Below are 17,799 nucleotides of genomic sequence, written 5' to 3'. Positions count from 1 at the left end.
TGTCCTTAATTACAAATCAATTCAAATGTTAAGCTAGATTAAACCTTATCATAGATTTAATTGAAATTTTAGCTCATTATTCAATTTTTTTGAAGCTCACATAAATCTGATGATCTTATTTTCATATACTTACAATGCGAATAAAATCATTATTTTAAAAAGAATCGTATCATTTTATTTGCTACAATGCTTGTTGATCTACTAAGTTTCATAAATGCATGTTAAATTTTTCTTATTGAAAGAAATTTTTTTCTTTTTAAACTTTTTTTATTACTTTATAAAATAATTTTTAATACAAAAATTTATTAAAAATAATGATTAAAAACTATCCCAAATATAATATATATACTAGATTAGAGAATGTTTAAACTTTGAAATCAATGTTGGTATCTATCCATCCAATTAAATGATTAGTCATAAAAACTAAATTAAATTTCAAGCAATCCCATAGCTCATCTTGATTGAGCTATGATCTGTTGATTAAAAATTTTAGCTACTGCTATCAATCAGGTCTTGAGTTCGAAATTTATGCATGTTAGTTTGACATAATTGACCCAAAAATCCAAAAATAAAAATTCAAGCAATCAAATAAGTCATCAGCAAGTTTGCTTCTTAACATTCACAGAGCCGCAAAACAAACTGAAGCGAACTCAACAAGAAAAATATTTAGATTTCGTTTGGGAGAATTTTTTTGTTGCTTCTTAAAGCAACTTTATAGTATAAAAATTTTAATTTTTTATTGAAAAACTGTTTTAAGAAGTAATCAAAAAAGCCTTCCCAAACGAAGCTTTATCTTTAATGAATAACTACTTAAAAACAGCTGATTCTGAAGCGTTGCAGGCCATAAAAAGCCATCCATAACTCTTAAGCAGTTTGAGAAATAAGCATCAACTGAATTATTCAAAACTATGGAAACAGTAATCCTATAAAATAAATGCATAATTGTTCGTTCTATTTATTCACAAATAATTAGCTTCCCTTGAATAAGGAGAACAATACAAGAGCTCAGCAGGCTTATTGAAGTTCCAGCCTTCAATATAAACTAATTGTGCTCAAATGATAAGCCCCAGATACATTCTTACTGGAAGCTGATCATTATGAAATTTCTAATAATCAGATTTTTGTTGAGATGGATTTAGTGATTCAGTTTTGTTACTGTTTTCTAAAGCATCTTTTTAGGATAAAAATTTTTAATTTAAAAAAAAATGTATTAAAATTTTATTTTTAAAAATAATAAGAAAATAGTCTCAAACAAAACTTAAATATAAATTTTAATTGATTAACAATAATATTTTCTCCAATTTTTAGCACGGTGGAAGCATTTGGGTTTTTGTTTACAGGACACATCATAAGTTCAGAATCATCATCTTGAGTTTTTCAAGCCTTTGGCATTGTCCTAAAAGAAAGCTTTGCCACCATGAGATGAATTTACCTGCAAATTACTGCTTGAGTCCGGCCTTGGCAGCGAACTGCAAGATATGGGTGAAAAATGTTAGTTATGATGGACTTAAACAATAAGAGATAAATTTACAAAAATTAGAGGTATAATTATTAACCAAAAACTTTATAAAGTTGCTAGGACTTTAGGCTATTAATCTTTCAACATTCAGTAGAGAAGATTTAGGCTTCATTTGGAGCAGCTTTCTTACTGTTTCTTAAAACAATTTTTTAGTTCAAAAAACTAAAAAATAAAATAAGAAAACTGTCCCAAATAAAATCTTAATTTCAACAAATATTTCGTAGCAATGATGAAGACTATGACTTTATTTGGGGCAACTTTATTACAATAATGTTTTTTAAAGTAGTTTTTTAATACAAAAAATTTTTTAATTAAAAAACTGCTTTAAAAATGAGTAAGAAAACTATATCAAACAAAAGCTATATTGCAATATACGATCTCAACATTTTAGCAAGAATGTCCTTTTAGATATAGAAGCCAAAAGATAAGAATGTCCATTTTAACGAAAGCTTACTCTAAGTTTGAAGTGCAGCACAATCCAAGTAAATTTAATGAGGCCTGCATCGTAGGTACGACAAATAGAGCTCCTCCTAATCAGGTGGCATGATTCTTGTGGCCTTGCAGGCAAAGAATGTGTAATGCAGTACAATGAATTAGGCTTAAATTTATTTTCAGAATTTTAAAATTTACTTAATTTAAATTAGGATGTAAGATTGTTTATTTACTTTTTTTTAAAATATTTTTAGATAATTGCATATTTGAATTATTAGGATTACAAATAGATTAGACAGCGTTATATTTTAATTCAAATAATTGGTCTTGTCTTGGGTAGAATCTGACACTTCTTATACACATATTTAAACTTTAAGATTTGTTATTGATCATTGTTGAATGAATTGAACCAAAGATATTTCCCAAATCTCATACACGGGAGGACTCCGGCTACTATTCTGTTTGGCATTTGCTCCTCTCTTGGGGCTACTTTCATAGTGCCCGATCCCTCTTGCTGCTCACATCTATATCAATGGGTATCAAAGCCAAACCAACTCTTCATGTTCCCTATATCACACCCGTGTCTTCTTTAGCTTGTGCTCATCCACATAAATGAGCCGAGATGACTTGTGAGGTAGCTTGAGCTCAACGTGGGCTCTAAAAATTAACACTGTATCCTCTATGCTAGCTTGGGGCAGTTTTAAGATATGTTCCGGGTCAAAATTTCATAAGACAACTTATGTTTGTGTAAGAACCGGGTGGTTCGATTCAGCCGAACCGAACCTCATGCTGAAGCAGGCGAGCATAACTGGACTAGCAGGAGAGCCGAGCGGATGAACTAAACTGGCCACGCGCAAGCGGGAGTGTTCACCCTCAAGAAAGTGGAAATGTTGCACTAACGCATGAACCCCACTTTCGCAAGCCTAAGGTCCCATTTTTTCCTAAGTAGATTGGATTTTAATTTAACCAGATTTCCAATAATGATTAGCATCAAGGTTTATTTAGTTCTAAGGTTCCACTTCCTATGAGTACAAGCTCTCATAATTAATTACCCATTCTAATGTGTTGAAAAGCACCTTGATTAATGATGAAAGTATATTTAGATGTGCAAGAAGTGCATAATTATGCAAGTGTTCTAGTTTTAGTTGTGGGGGATGAAGGTACACCCGATCAAGATCTCATAGTTCCATCATCCCTGGTATATTGTAGGTTTCAGTCTACCAATACTAACAAGCATTGATTTTAGCATCCAGGAACTCTGATTAGCAGCCGTGGGTTGCCTCCTCTTAGATATATGTTGATTTGGTTTGGGTTGGGACTTGCAGCTCCGCTTAGAAGTTGCCCTTAGTTTAGATTTGGGTTAGGTCTTACGAACCAGTTTAAAAGTTGTCTGAATAGCGAGTCATACAACCTCTATTAGAGGTGGCCCAGGCTTGGATTTTTTGCTCCCCTTAGGAGGTTGTGTGTATTAACTTAAAAGAAATTTATCCTATTTTAGCTAGTAGTTGTCTATTAAGATAGCTTTAAGTAGTTACACACCCCACCACCCGACACTAATTCCTTCTACCTTAAGCTCTCAGTAAAACTAAAATTAGGGCAGGAACTTGGAATATAGGTTCCTTTACAGAAAAATTAATGGAATTAATAGATATTATGATTCACAGGAATATAAATATTTTGTGCATTCAGGAAACTAAAAAGATTGGACAGAAAGCTAAAGAGATTAATAGTTTAGGATATAAACTATGGTATTCGGGTAGGAGTCGTATTAGAAATGGTATTTGTGTGATTATAGATAAGAGTTTGAAAGATAATGTTATAAAAATTAACAAAATTGGAGATAGAATTATAACTTTAAAGTTTATTGTTGATGCTAAAATTGTTAATAATATAAGTGTTTATGCTCCTCAAGTAGTTTTGGATATGAGTTTAAAATTAAAATTTTGGAATGACTTAGAAGAATTAATATAAAATATACATCTTGAAGAAAGTTTTTATTGAAGGAGATTTAAATGGACATGTTGGTAGAGAGGTAGATGATTTTAAAAACATCCATGGTGGCCATGAGTTTGGAACGACAAATAAAGGGGGTAAGACTATATTAAATTATTTTTAGCTTATGATTTCTTAATGGCTAATACATTATTTAAGAAAAAAGATGAGCATCTTATCACTTATAAAAATGGATATATTAAAACATAGATTGATTATTTTCTTATAAGAAAATTAGATCGTTTAGATTACATTGTAAAGTTATTCCGAGTGAAAATTTCTATACCCAACATCGATTTTTAGTTTTAGACTTTAAGAAAAATGAGTTTAAAAAAAAGGTAAAATAATTTTCTAGGATTAGATGGGGCATTTAAAGAATATTAACAAAAGTATTTTTTTAGAGTAAGATTTTAGATCTTAAGATTTTTTCTATGCATGAGAATGCCAATATTATGTGAAAAAAGGTGACTTGTGATATTAAGATATTGCAAAAGATATGCTTGCAGTTTCGAAGGGAAAAGCTCCTAATAGTAAAAATAATTGGTGGTGGAATCCAAATGTGCAAGAAAAGATAAAAAATAAGAGAAATTCTTATAAAAATTAGTTTAGATGTAAAAATTTTGATAATTGGAAAAGCTATAAAAAGGCTCGTAAGGAATCTAAGAAAGATATTTGCGATGCAAAAATCTTAGCTTTTAATGATTTATATAATATATTAGATACTAAGGAGTGAGAAAGATATATGTATAAGTTAGTCAAGTAAAGAGATAGGAGTACTAAGGATTTAGTTCAAGTGAAGTGTATTAAGGATGAAGATCAAAAAGTACTTTTCTTAGAAGACGATATTCAACAAAGGTGGATGAGATATTTTGCTAAACTTTTTAATAAATAATTTGAAAATATGATTGACTTTAGTGACTTTATCACCCTAAATAAAAAAAAAAGATTTTTATTTTTATCGGCATATAAGTAAAACCACAAAGTTAGAGAGGATTTAAAGAAAATGAAGTGTGGAAAAGCTGTTGAACATGATGATATTCCAATAGATATGTGGAAATGCTTAAGAGATGAAGGAATTTCTTGGCTTACTAAATTTTTTAATACTATTTTGAAGACTAAAAAGATGTCAGATCAGTAGAGAATGAGTGTGTTACTTCCTATTTTTAAGAATAAAGTGATGCACATGAGTGTGCGAATTATAGAGGAATTAAGTTAATGTATCATACTTTAAAACTATGGGAGCAAGTTATTGAGCGTAGGTTGCGGCCTGATCTAATGTTTCTCAAAATCAATTTGTATTCATGCCGGGTAGGTCTACTATGGAAGCCATACGTTTATTGAGAGGTTTGATGGAGAAATATAGAGAGAATAAGGAAGTTCTACACATGATATTTATTGATTTAGAGAAAGCATACGATAAAGTTCCAAGAGAAGTGTTATGGAGAGTTCTTGAAAAGAAAGGAGTTAATAATGCTTATATTCAAATCATTAAAGATATGTATGCATGAGCTATTACTTGTGTTCAAACACAAGGTGGTTTGACCAAGTATTTTCTTATTTCGGTTGGATTACATCAAGAATCAGCCTTAATTCCATATCTTTTTGCTTTAGTCATGGATGTTCTCACTAGACATTTGCAAGATGATGTATCTTAGTGTATGCTTTTTGCTGATGATATTCTTCTTGTTGATAAGACTAGAGAGGGAGTTGAAGGTAAACTTGAATTATGGAGATCAACTTTAGATGCTAAAGGTTTTCGCTTGAGTAGATCTAAAACTGAATATATAGAGTGTAATTTTAGTAGCAATAGAACTAGTGAGGGGATTGTGACTTTGGGCGATCAAGTCATTAATAAGAGCAATTAGGATCTTGTAAGTAGTTAAAAGTTATTTTGTGCCAAACGACCAAAGTGGCCAAAGAATCTATCAATCTATCAAATTGCATCTCTTTCAATGGTACCATTTCCAAGTTCTGAATGCAACTTAAAACCAAAAAATTCACACCACCATGAAAAGGCTCAAAGAAAAGTGGTGCCATAAACTTGAAACATAAGCAACTGTGAATCCATAAGGGATCGGTACCTGTGAAACTTATCGGAACTTGTAAGGCCATAGCTTTCTAAGTCCGATTTAGGATGATGAAAACTAGATTGTTTGACGGGTAAGAGCTTGCACCCTAACTCATCTGTGATTACTTCCAAGCCACATTCAAAACACAAGGACTCAAGCTCCTGCTCCTGAAAAAGTCAGTTGTCTAACATCAATTCACCAGCACAGCAAATGCCATATGTCATCATGCACAAAACACTAGGCAGTGTCTAGCCAATTTAAGTTAGAAATAAGATATTAAAAAGAATCACGCTAAAGATAACATCAAGGGGTAATCAATACCTTGATCATCAGCACTTCAGACAGATGTTCTAAAGGATAAGGTTGAAGCTTGTAACCACTGTGATTAATGCATGATATTGCTTGCACACGAGCCTTCAAGGAGTGGTAGAGCTCACAATTAGTCAACTAAGTTCAGCTTAATCAACTAATCCAAAACAAAGAAATTAAGACAATTTTGCATTGATTGCAAACACGAGGTCCAAAAATTATAAGAAAATTTAGGATGGGCAAGAAAAAATGAAAAGAACTTGGATGCTTTTTAAAATATTTAAATTTATTTAGGTTGGTCTAAAGAATCTTAAATGTTGATTATAATTTTTGTGAAGCACTGCAGCTCTGATATCATTTGTCATATAAATTTTTATTTATGGTCTGATGTATGATGTGAGTAGATATGTCTTTCAAACAGTATTTACAAAGCGCAATGCTAAGTGAAGGAACCATTTTTTGCTTCAACGCACAAAGAGCAAAAACAAAGTAACACTTTTGTTAACTAAAGCGCTGACAACTTGTATATATGTATATATACTAAATAATACTCACTTCGACACCAAAGATAAATTGCACCAGGTACTAAGGAAATTAAATAACATACGCAATATCAATAATAAACATGAATACATTTAAAACATGTGATCAAAATGTAAGTAGCAATAGAAGCATGCTTTAAAGTGCCCTGTTGAAAACATACGTTCAGTTGAACCATCTACATGAGCAGAGACAAACTGAGAAAATTTTCAAAGATAACCTCATTGAGGAAGGGTTCTATAAGGCACAACTGCAGTTGGGATGCTTCCGTTTTTAAAATACCAAAGAAGCGTTTATAATCCCCCATCCGAAAGTACCTGGCGTAAGTAGAAGTGAGAGTTCTCAGAAATATAAAACGTTTACAGGAGTTGATGTTTATATCTTTCTCTATCATTGCTAAGAAAAAAAATGAGTGGGTGATTGAAGGAATGAGACCCAGAACAAAGTTGATTGTGCCAATACATGATTTAAAATGAGTGGGTGATAAGCTAAAAAAAAAGAAATAATAAATATAGAGGGGGGGGGGGGGGGGGGGGGGGGGGGGGGGGGAGAGAGAGAGAGAGAGAGAGAGAGAGGAATTAACTTAAGTAAACGTGATTGAAGGAATGAGCGACCCAGAATATAGTTGATTTTGGCATAAATGATTTAACATGAGTGGGTGATAACCTAAGGAAAAAGAGCGAAATAATAAATATAGAGAAATTACAGGAGTGACACATATAAGAGACTATATTACAGAAAAAGATAAAAAATCTAGCACGATGTAGACATGTACAATAGAAAATAAAGATGCATCAATAAGTACGGATATAGAATTAGGGTGAAAGGAATATGAAGGAAAAGGTATATACCATACCAAAAATAAAATGGCTAAAAATTATGCAAAAAAGATTTGTACAAAATGGGAGTAAAGGCCACATGCAACACTAAGCATGAATGGTAAAGAGAGGATTCCAAAGGACTGCACAAAAAATTTGGGATAAGGCAAAGGATGAAGAGGACAACTATAATGATGATGATCAGATGTCATTTGTATTTGCATTACGGTCTAACTTACAAAGGAACAAGAAATACAATCTCACCCTGCAGGTTTCATCACATAAAAAGCTTGATAAAAATCATACTGCAGGGTCCTGATATAATATGAATGCACTGAGAAGTACCTTAATAAAGTCCTAGCAAAACGCATTTCTTTGGAGTGGAGAATTGGGGAAGATAGATGGCGAAACCATAAAGAAAGTGAATCCTTCTGCACATAATTGTATGGCTAATATCAGACATTCACTTAATGAAATCAACCATAAAGGTATCATGAAAGTTTTCTTCACAGCAGAATTTGCTAAGCCAGGGATTAACCATTATTGGGATCTTATAACCAATATGAAGGAGTATATAAAATGAATGAAACTCCATTTCATGCTTGTTTATGAATTGTAGCCTTCTATTAATATCATAAACTTCATAGAGTGACAGAAGGCATTTTGTAAGCTGCTCCATGTTAAGATAATGCAAGGAAGAAGAATCATCTGGCCCACTACGACGTTTTGCAAGCTTCTGGTGGGATATAATATGAAATTTGACCTGCGAACACGTGATAGATGTAGTAAATATTATAGTAATTTAAAAAGCAAGTTCAGTCAAAGGACCTTCAACTAAAACTATATTACTGCAAGTTACGAATAGGAAAATAAAGATATAATATTTCTGATGCAGGACTAAAATGTTTATTAAATGGATGCGTTAAGAATTGCACGATTTCTTTAATAAGCACGTAAGATTAAAACTATTAGCAATCAAAACGACAATAAAAAACAAAAGAGGGGTGCCTACGTTTAGGCTAAGCCACATGCCAAGCACTTGGAGAATCAAAACAAGTTAGAAATTTAATAACATGCATGGTAAATAGCTTTCAACAAAATCCCTATTCTAACAATTAGATTAGAAGCATAGAAAGTGCACTCAATCCTATGTTTACTAAGCTTAGGCATAAGGCGAAACTCGGCTCTTTGTGATTCGTCATCACCTACAAGATTAGGGGATTAGAAAGCTAATTGAAGAGGGGGATAAGTTCACCTTAGTCAAAGTCCGGAAACAAGTAGTCGAAATGTTGAAGAAGTTTGTCGTAGGAGAAGCCGTATTCTGTTTCCGGGTCAGCCATCCATGCGAGAAGTCGCTGTTTTGACGTTGGGAAGTGCTGGACAGTAAGGAGAACCTTCCCCCATGGTGCTACGGTGAAAGAAGCCGGCAGGAACTATTGGACAGCAAGCTGTCCTCTCAAGGCAGTAGTTTTGAAACCTCTGGCTGAGGAGAATCCAAGAACTATTGCAGGAATTTTCTGGCAGCAGCATTAGGGAGCAGGAAGTTCAACGTGGGATAGAGTTTGGGAGGGATTTGTGGAGGAAAAACAACACCAAAGCCTTGGGGATTTTCGGCCAGCAGAGGAGGAGAACTTGAGATTTAATTCCCACTTGGGAGGAGTGATTTTGGAAGAGAACAAGAGGAATTTCAGCCAAAAGAAAAGGAGGAGTTTTGAATTGTTTCCAAAAGGGGTGTAGTGATTTCAGGAAACAATTTCAAAGGAAATCTCTATGGAGCCGGCGGCATAGGGAGTATGAGGAGGGAATTGTGAAGGCATTCAATGCTTTATTAAATTAAGAAATTAAATTTGGAATGAAAGATTTCATCCAATTTAATTTGAAATTTAAATAAGCTATGAATTAGGAAGTTACCAAAATTAAGAGTATATTCTAGGTAACTATTTTAAATTGGATTAAGAATATACCTAGAATATACTCAAATTCATTTGAATTTAAAATAGTTATCTAGAATATACTCTAGTCCCTATAAAGTCACGATAATCGAGGAGATCACTCAAGCGGAATTCAATCCCAAAATCGACCTGATTCACCAAGTGGACAATGATGGTGAATTCTTTGAGGAGGATGACGACACTGCTGTCATCCAATACATCCAAAAAATTGACACTTCTCCCACCTGCGTGGTGAGATGTGCACTGTCACAACCCGTTACCACCGACGACTGGCGTAAGACTATGATCTTTCACACCTACACTAAAATCAAGGATAAGAACTGTAAAGTCGTCGTGGATAGTGGCAGCTGCATCAATGTTGTCTCCTCCAGCATGGTGTCTAAGCTTGGCCAGTCTGCCGTTCCCCACCCCAACCCCTATAAGGTAGCTTGGGTCAACACCACTGCCTCGGAGGTAAAGGAACGTAGCTTCATACCTATCTCCTTCGCTGACTATAAGGAGAATGTTTGGTGTGATGTGTTGATTATGAGTGTTGGACAAATCCCTCTAAGTCGTCCCTGGCTATTTATTAGAGGCATTTCATATGTTCTAGATCTAGCCCCTAGAGCCTCCCTATCCGATCGCATACCAGTTAGACTCGACGACCATGATTCGGTGACTTGTACCCTTGGTTTAAATCCTTCTAAACTTGTTTATGGGTTCAAACCTAGACCGCCACTAGACCTTATGCCCATGTGTTCTAAGTATAGGTTTTTTTAGTCTGCATCATCATTTTCATCTAATATGCATGGGTTTTATAAAGGAATTGCACGACAAATTCATAAGGGCAACAACGATTACAAACTATATGCCGATCTGAAACGAAAATTTAAAACTTTTGAGGTTGGTGACTCCGTGATGGCATGGATTCGTCCGTAACAGTTCACGCAGGGAACGGTTCTTGCAGGGAACAATTAAGGAGCTGTATGTTAAGAGTGCTGGACTGTTCAAAATAACTAAGAAATTTCATGATAATTCTTATGTAATAGTTCTGCCCACAAAATTCAACTCCAATCCCTCCTTTAACATAAAAGATCTAGTTGCATATGAAGATCGTGACTTCAACACACCATATCCACTCATACAGCAGCCGTGTGTGACCCCACCATGTGAGAACCTAAACCTACCCCCACCCCCAGATATTCCTAAATCACCCATGGCAGAAAAGGTGGATTCTATTCTTAGTGATGACATCATCTCCACGAGAGAAGGGGGACGATGGAGGTATTTGATCAGGTGGAAAGGAAAGCCTAAGTCAGAGGATACATGGCTGGATTGCAAGGCGCTGCAGAAGTTTGATCCCGGTGCATTGGAGATCTACGAGAGCATCAGAGACACTCGACGGAGTCGAGCTTTCTCCCACCCCGGGAGAATGATGGGGACATCAGAGCATGAATCATATATCAGAGGCGTGGCCGTCGATCTACGGCCACGATCGCATCAATGTATTTTGAGTTATTTCATGTATTTCTTTTATTATGTTATTTGTCTTTTATCATTATTTATGTTGTAATTGTTTTTCCATTTTTACCCCTTACTTAAAGGGATGTCGTATGTAAGCCATGAGGGCATTGTGGTCTTTTTATTTTGAGTCTTATGTACGAGGCTATTTATAGCCCCTATGCTCTCTTTGAAAATTAATGAATGAATGATTATTTGAGAATTTTGTCTTCTTGCTTTGAGTTCTTGAGAGAGCTTAAGAGATCGGAGAGAGATCCCTTGAAGAGGGAGATTGACGCATCACCCACCAACCTTGGAGATGGCCGGGTTCGTGATTTCATATCTTTGATTTCACTTAACCTATCTCCCACCTTTCTTCACAATCTTACTTCTCCTTAGTCGTTTCCTTCCACCCACCATCACATCGTCTCCATCTCCACCTTGCCGTCGACCCCTTACCCACCCCATTCAAGCCGCCGGCCTCACCCTCTCCCATCCTCCATTGCCTACTTTGGATAATTCCTATTTTTGGATTGTCATAATTTAGTTGGTCTTTGAATTCAAATTTCCCCAAATTTGATATTCAAATTATTTCCTAAATTATAAAATCTATTTTAGGAAAGTTTTCAAATTTTTCCCCCATTGGATTTTGAATTAATTAGGATGACTTAATTCATTCTAAATCCAATTCCCAAAATTAAGAAAGCATTAAAGCCTCCTTAATTCCCTCCCTCTCTCACCCCTAGTCACCGGCCATACTTGGCTAAACCGCCGGCCCCACTCGACTTGCCATTAAACCTTGCCTAAATTAGCATTCCATATTTTAGGTAACTAAATTCATGAATAAATTCAAAACCATTTGAATTTAAAATAGTTACCTAGAATATACTCTTATTTTTTGTAACTTCATAATTCATAGCTTATTTAAATTTCAAATTAAATTGGATGAAATATTTCATTCTAAATTTAAATGGATTTAAAAAGGTAGCATAGGCAAAGAATTTGAAATTTTCTTGAAAACCGGTTTAACCGTTTAATTATATTTATCATGTCTCTTGATGATATTACAAGTTCCACACAAAACCTCTCACGAATCATGAAATTCCACTCAACCAAAGCTTCTGTAAATCATGCAAAAGATATCACTCTTCAAAAGTTTCCTGGCCTTTCTTTCAACAAATTTAAAGTTTCTTACTACCTAAAAGTAAAAGTTAAATGTTTTAAAGATGATGTGAATAATGAAAGGAAGAAACTAAAGTTGATACGTATAACATTCAACATTACCTCTAAGTCACTATTCAAAAGCTTTCTAGTTTCATCTCAAAATAATTCAAAATTCTAACAATGTAACCTTATCATAAATCATGCAAAGTCAAAGTCCATGGCTATATGGTTTCATTTTCAACAAATTTCAAATCCATCTATGGCTCGAACCAAGAAAATTTATACTCAACCTTGGTTTTTCTTTTGGGCTGAATTCTAACAAATTTCAAATCCATCTTTTTAAAGGTTAAAAGTTAAATTCACACTGCTAAAATATTGAAATATACTAGTACTAGTACTCAGCCCAAAAGTCAGAACCCAAATCGATTCTCAAATATGATAGAATATAGAGGGTGAGTGGGGCATATATTAACTTTCCACCAATCTTGCACTGAAACATGCTTCTTGGGCTCCGAATTGGCAGTTCAATTGGTCTGTAAGGATTTCCCCACGTCCAATTACATACGAACCATATTAAGTTTGCAAGTTTGCAAGCACGAATGAGGAAAGATGCCAAAGAAAAAAGTAATACCATTTCCTCATACATTTCTATTGCCTCTTCATTGATGATGTTCTGCATGCTCAGATCTTGCCGTATAGACCTTGTCCTATCAAATACAAAATCATGAACAACTTCAAATGGATGCTCTGAAGAATCCATTAAGCTGAGAAGATATTTTAGTGTGTTCTGCAATACTAGAGTAGGGCGTAGATCTGATGAATGAACTTCATTGCTAGACAAAGTCCTGCAAAACTAGTGCAGACTGAGGGGTCAGAAAGTACAGGGTGATATGAAGAGCTAACAGCAATCAATGAAGATGATGATGATGACAAAATACATGTGGTGTCTACTATAAGTATATAGGAATATGATAAGGTAACACTACAAATATTTCCAAGCAACAGCAAATCTATACGATTATGGAAAAAAAACGACCAGCTTGAATGATATATACAGTAAGATTTAACTTGTTATGATTAAGTCAGTAGTAAGTTATAGAGCAATTTCGTGTTAATTAATTAGCGATTAGACATAGTGTGAAAGTGAAGGCACCCTTCTAAAAGACCGTATACAAAGCTTACCAGATACTCAACTAATCTAAAGTCAAACAACCAAACGAGATGGCTTAGTGCAAGAAATATAATCATGGGCTTATAAATTATTTATGTTAAATAATTTTTCATTAATAAATAGATAAAAATATTTTTATAGTGAATAAATAATTAAATTATTATTATCATTAACTAAAAAATAAATATTTTTTATGTTATAAACCGACCTAATAATCGATTCAAGGTCGGACTGAATGTTCTGATCCGGTTTTTAAAACCTTGTTTTCATTTAATGATACTTATTATCAATATTTAATAATTTATATTATAAATAATTAACTTAAGCATTGTTTGGTTGCAAGTATTTAGAATTCAAGTGTACATTCTGTGTAACATAAACTGAATGCATTTAAAATACTTGATATTTTGTTCTTTAAAAAAAAAATTCATAATATTGTTTTTTTGGCATATGGATTGTTATAAAGTGTACAAAAATTTTAATTCTTTAAAATTATTTTTGTAGGAAAGGCACATAATTAGGAGAAAAATGGTCAAGGGCTTATTAATGAAGGTAGGCAAAGTTAGGGTCGTGGTGACGATATAGCAGGCGCAATTAGGGGTCATAGATGACTGAGATACAACGGTGTCGCCTCAAACAAAAGCGTAGTGGCAATGGAGGATGAGGTGCGGTTATGGCGAGTTCGCATAACTAGGTCCAAGACACATGCGAATACATCAATGGTTGGGACACAATGAGGTCGAGACATGCATGCATAAATGTTGCAAGTGCAAAGATTGCAAGCGAAGATCTTCGTGACGCACTATACTAAATTTGCCCAATTAAGGCAATTTCATAATACATCAAAAAAGATTTATATGGGAGTTTTGATCTTCAAAAAATTACTTTAATTACTTTTCTCACAATCAAATACTCAAAAACTTAAAATTCTTATACTCAAATGCAATACACTCAAAATACTACTAACCAAATAACCGCTTGGTGAAAGCTTGTGCTTCATAGAGTATTTGTCTTCTCCTTCACAACAATTTGCACTATACACAATTTTTGCACTTTATCCATACACTACTTAACATAAAGCGCTATTACTTTTAAAATGATCCAATGCTTATTTTGGATAGAAAAAAATTGGCACTTGTCCAACACACAAAATTAAACATTTGTTACAATCTTAGGAGGATCACAACAACAAATGGCAATCTCGAGCTCACTAACAACTACAATATTAGGGATTGGAAAGAAAAAAATATTATCACAACAAAAGGAGTATATATATATATATATATAAGACACTGAAGGACTCCTTAAACTACCTATTAAGCACTAAATGTCCATAAGGCCATAACTATCTATGAACTCAATGATTCACAAAGACCTATTGACATATCCAATGCATTTATTTAATCAAATAATCCATAGCAAATTCCTAAGATTACCAACCCCTTCATCGACCTTGTCCTCAAATTTTAAACACATAGTAAAACAAGATAAAAGCAACGTAAGAAACCTGTACAAAATCTTGAGTTCATGGTATGCAGGAATCAAAGTTGATGACTTTGTCACTGTCTCTCAATGTTTTTCTCTAATTAGTTCATCCGTGCCACTCAGCAAGCCTCTTCACCTCCCCTTTCACTATATGATTCCCTCACTTTGTGTAACTCGTTGTTTCTTCATCAAATCTCTCTCTGAATCCAGTACCTATACTGATTTAATTCTATGAAAATGTAAATATGTCAATGAATATTTGTATGATGAAAGATGCCTATTTTAAAATCATTAATTTAAATCCTTGTTTCATCAAGAAGTGAGTTCATCAAGTATGATAAGAAGTCATTTTCTTCTTCAACTTAATATGGTGTGTGATTGGATGGGAGTCAGTTTAATCATAAGTTAGTTTCAATTTCAACTCAGATGAAAGATTACAAATGTAGCTACTGATAGAAGCCATTATTTTTACTTCTTACCTAAAATATCCTCAATTTACACCAGAAATCATTTACAATTAACGAAGCCTCTAAACAATATATAGTGCCAAACAGGATAAGTAATTTATATATGAGATGAGCATAAAATATACAGTTTTGGAATTGTAAACATAATAAAAATACATTATAAAACTTGAGTTTCTCTTACTAAAAGAAATTCTTTGTGATTGCTGAATAAGAAAATTCATGCTCAAGTAAAAAATTTACCTTTTTTACAGCAAGGCTGGGAGAAGTTTTTACAGGATTTCCATTAAGCCTCTCAAACACCGCCAAGTCTCTGAGTCTTTCACGCTGGATCCTTTCCTTTGCTGAAACGAATATAAATAACAGATTAATCTGAATCCTGCAAACAAACCGCGCGCAGTGTATAACACGATAGTGAACTTTGTTTTGGAATCCTCAAACTTTAGATTTTTTCATTTCAGGCCGTTAATTGTTCCGCAAAATGCTTTGCATTTATCCATTTGAAAGTATGACTTCATATGAAAAAGTATTACCAAAAGGACTAAATACAACTTCTTCATACATTCACTCTGCATGGCCAAAAACTACAAAGAAAAAAAAAACAAAACAGATCCTGATGATGGATAATATTTTGTGAACCTGGGCACATGTCGGGGCACGTTCCAACCAAGTTCGAGGAAATCAATAACTCCCGTGACTCGTAATTGGGATCCGAGTCGCGGGTCGACGAGCTGTTCTCGAAGATCACCCTGCTGCGGGCCGATACAGGATGCGGTCGGACAGTCTGCGCTCGCCGAAACCCTGATTTTCCGACCCTTGTGCTACTCTCCATCCTCGTCTTTCCTGTAAGATTCTACGGATTTCTCTTTCAGACCAAGTCGAACAGCTGAACCACCCCCATGATATTCTCAGAATCTCATTTCATATCAAGACGAAATTAATTATAGAATAACATGAAAGCTAAAACGCTGGTTGGACTTTTGTTTGGTTCTTCCTCTTCGTTTATAAAAGATAGTTTTAAAAATATTAATTAAGAAAATGTAGTTTTCTAATATATAATTAAATATTAAAAAAACTTTTTAAAATTCTAAAAAAAATAAAATTTCTTAAAAAGATTTTCTGTAGAAGTGTTTCATCCAAGCAGCGATCAAAAAATAATTTCTTTATTTCTAAACAGAAAAGAAAAAAAAAACTCCAAAGCAAACGAGATCTAAAAACTTTTTAGTTAGAGTCACCCATATGGTAAATTATTCTGTGCGGAGTCCGGATGAGAAAAATTATTCGGACATATAAGCGTACACACTATGTACATATTTATATACAATGTGTATCAAATATTTATGTGTACACAGTATGTAAACTCAAAGTTATGACGGTTCTTTCCGTCCGAACTCCACACAGAATAATTTATCCACCCATATATATTATATGTGTCAGTATGAACGCTCTTTCTTAATTCTTTCAAAAATATATATATGAAAGCAAAAAAATTGGAAATATTAATTACATTATTTAGTTTATATGTGCAATCTTTTTTTTTTAAAAAAATTATGGTCAATTTCTCTTGTAAAATATGAATGTTATTTATCTATAAAAATTCAAATACATACAATTTTTTATGATATTTCAATATAAATTTTCATGAATGACTATTTGTATATTTTAAAAATACAACTCCATCACATTTGGTAAATTGATAAGTATGACATTAGGCAATAACACGTATTATCATGATCAAAGTAACTAAAAGCACCTCCATAATGCATTCCATATATGAGGAATTTCATAGAGAATGGTAGAAATAAGAGAATTTAGGATTATGAACGATTATAATTGATAATAAAATTTTATAATTGGGATAATCTTTTTTATTTTGTCAAAATCGTATGATCTTGATACTCGTGGTCCATAATAGCGTGTGCATCATACTTAGGAGGAATTTGACGATGCAAACCGAAAAATATAATATCAATCATAGAGATTGTGATGACCATCAAGCATGTGAATATAATAGAGTCAAATCTACAAGTAAAAAAATATATATATAATTATCAAGAACAATTAAATCAAGTATTGATACATGTAAGAATTAGTCTAGCCAGTTCAATCGAATTGACCAGCTTTACTTAATACCGAACATGGCAAAGCGGCGGATGCCGGAATCGCGAATTCGGCGGCCGAGCGTGACCATAAACTTGGGCTGGAGAGTTCGATTTTCATTTTCGAGCGAGGGACCGCATACGAGAGTGAAAACGAACTACTCGTAACTAATATCTATGTTTCACTCACTCTCGTAAGGGCAAAATGCGTGAGAAAACTTCAGCTAAGAGATGAGGCCGAGAAGAAGAAGAAGGAAGAAGGTAGGTTTTCCAATTTCATTTATTAGGCACATTTCTTTGGTGATT

General features: G+C 33.7%; 1 protein-coding gene across 2 annotated transcripts; it reads right to left on the bottom strand.

The window, feature by feature from the left end:
* Positions 1-1,357: 1,357 nt before the first annotated feature.
* Positions 1,358-16,360, bottom strand: LOC110102265 (SAC3 family protein C). Of its 2 annotated transcripts, XM_020830527.2 has the most exons (9): positions 16,034-16,360; positions 15,638-15,738; positions 12,906-13,127; positions 8,218-8,442; positions 8,025-8,110; positions 7,082-7,178; positions 6,334-6,426; positions 6,025-6,179; positions 1,358-1,469 (listed from the first exon to the last, which is right to left on the bottom strand). In XM_020830527.2, exons 1-9 carry the CDS (start codon positions 16,224-16,226, stop codon positions 1,397-1,399), a joined length of 1,245 nt encoding a protein of 414 aa, XP_020686186.1. In that variant the 5' UTR covers positions 16,227-16,360; the 3' UTR covers positions 1,358-1,396. The 2 variants fall into 2 exon arrangements, with proteins under 2 accessions (XP_020686186.1, XP_020686187.1); XM_020830528.2 differs by lacking the exon at positions 12,906-13,127.
* Positions 16,361-17,799: the final 1,439 nt, after the last annotated feature.

The sequence above is a fragment of the Dendrobium catenatum genome, unplaced genomic scaffold, assembly GCF_001605985.2.
Source record: "Dendrobium catenatum unplaced genomic scaffold, ASM160598v2 fragScaff_scaffold_1083, whole genome shotgun sequence".
Taxonomy (NCBI): Eukaryota; Viridiplantae; Streptophyta; class Magnoliopsida; order Asparagales; family Orchidaceae; genus Dendrobium; species Dendrobium catenatum.
The sequence above is the reverse complement of the archived record's forward strand: the minus strand, read 5'-3'. Positions and strand labels throughout refer to the sequence as shown.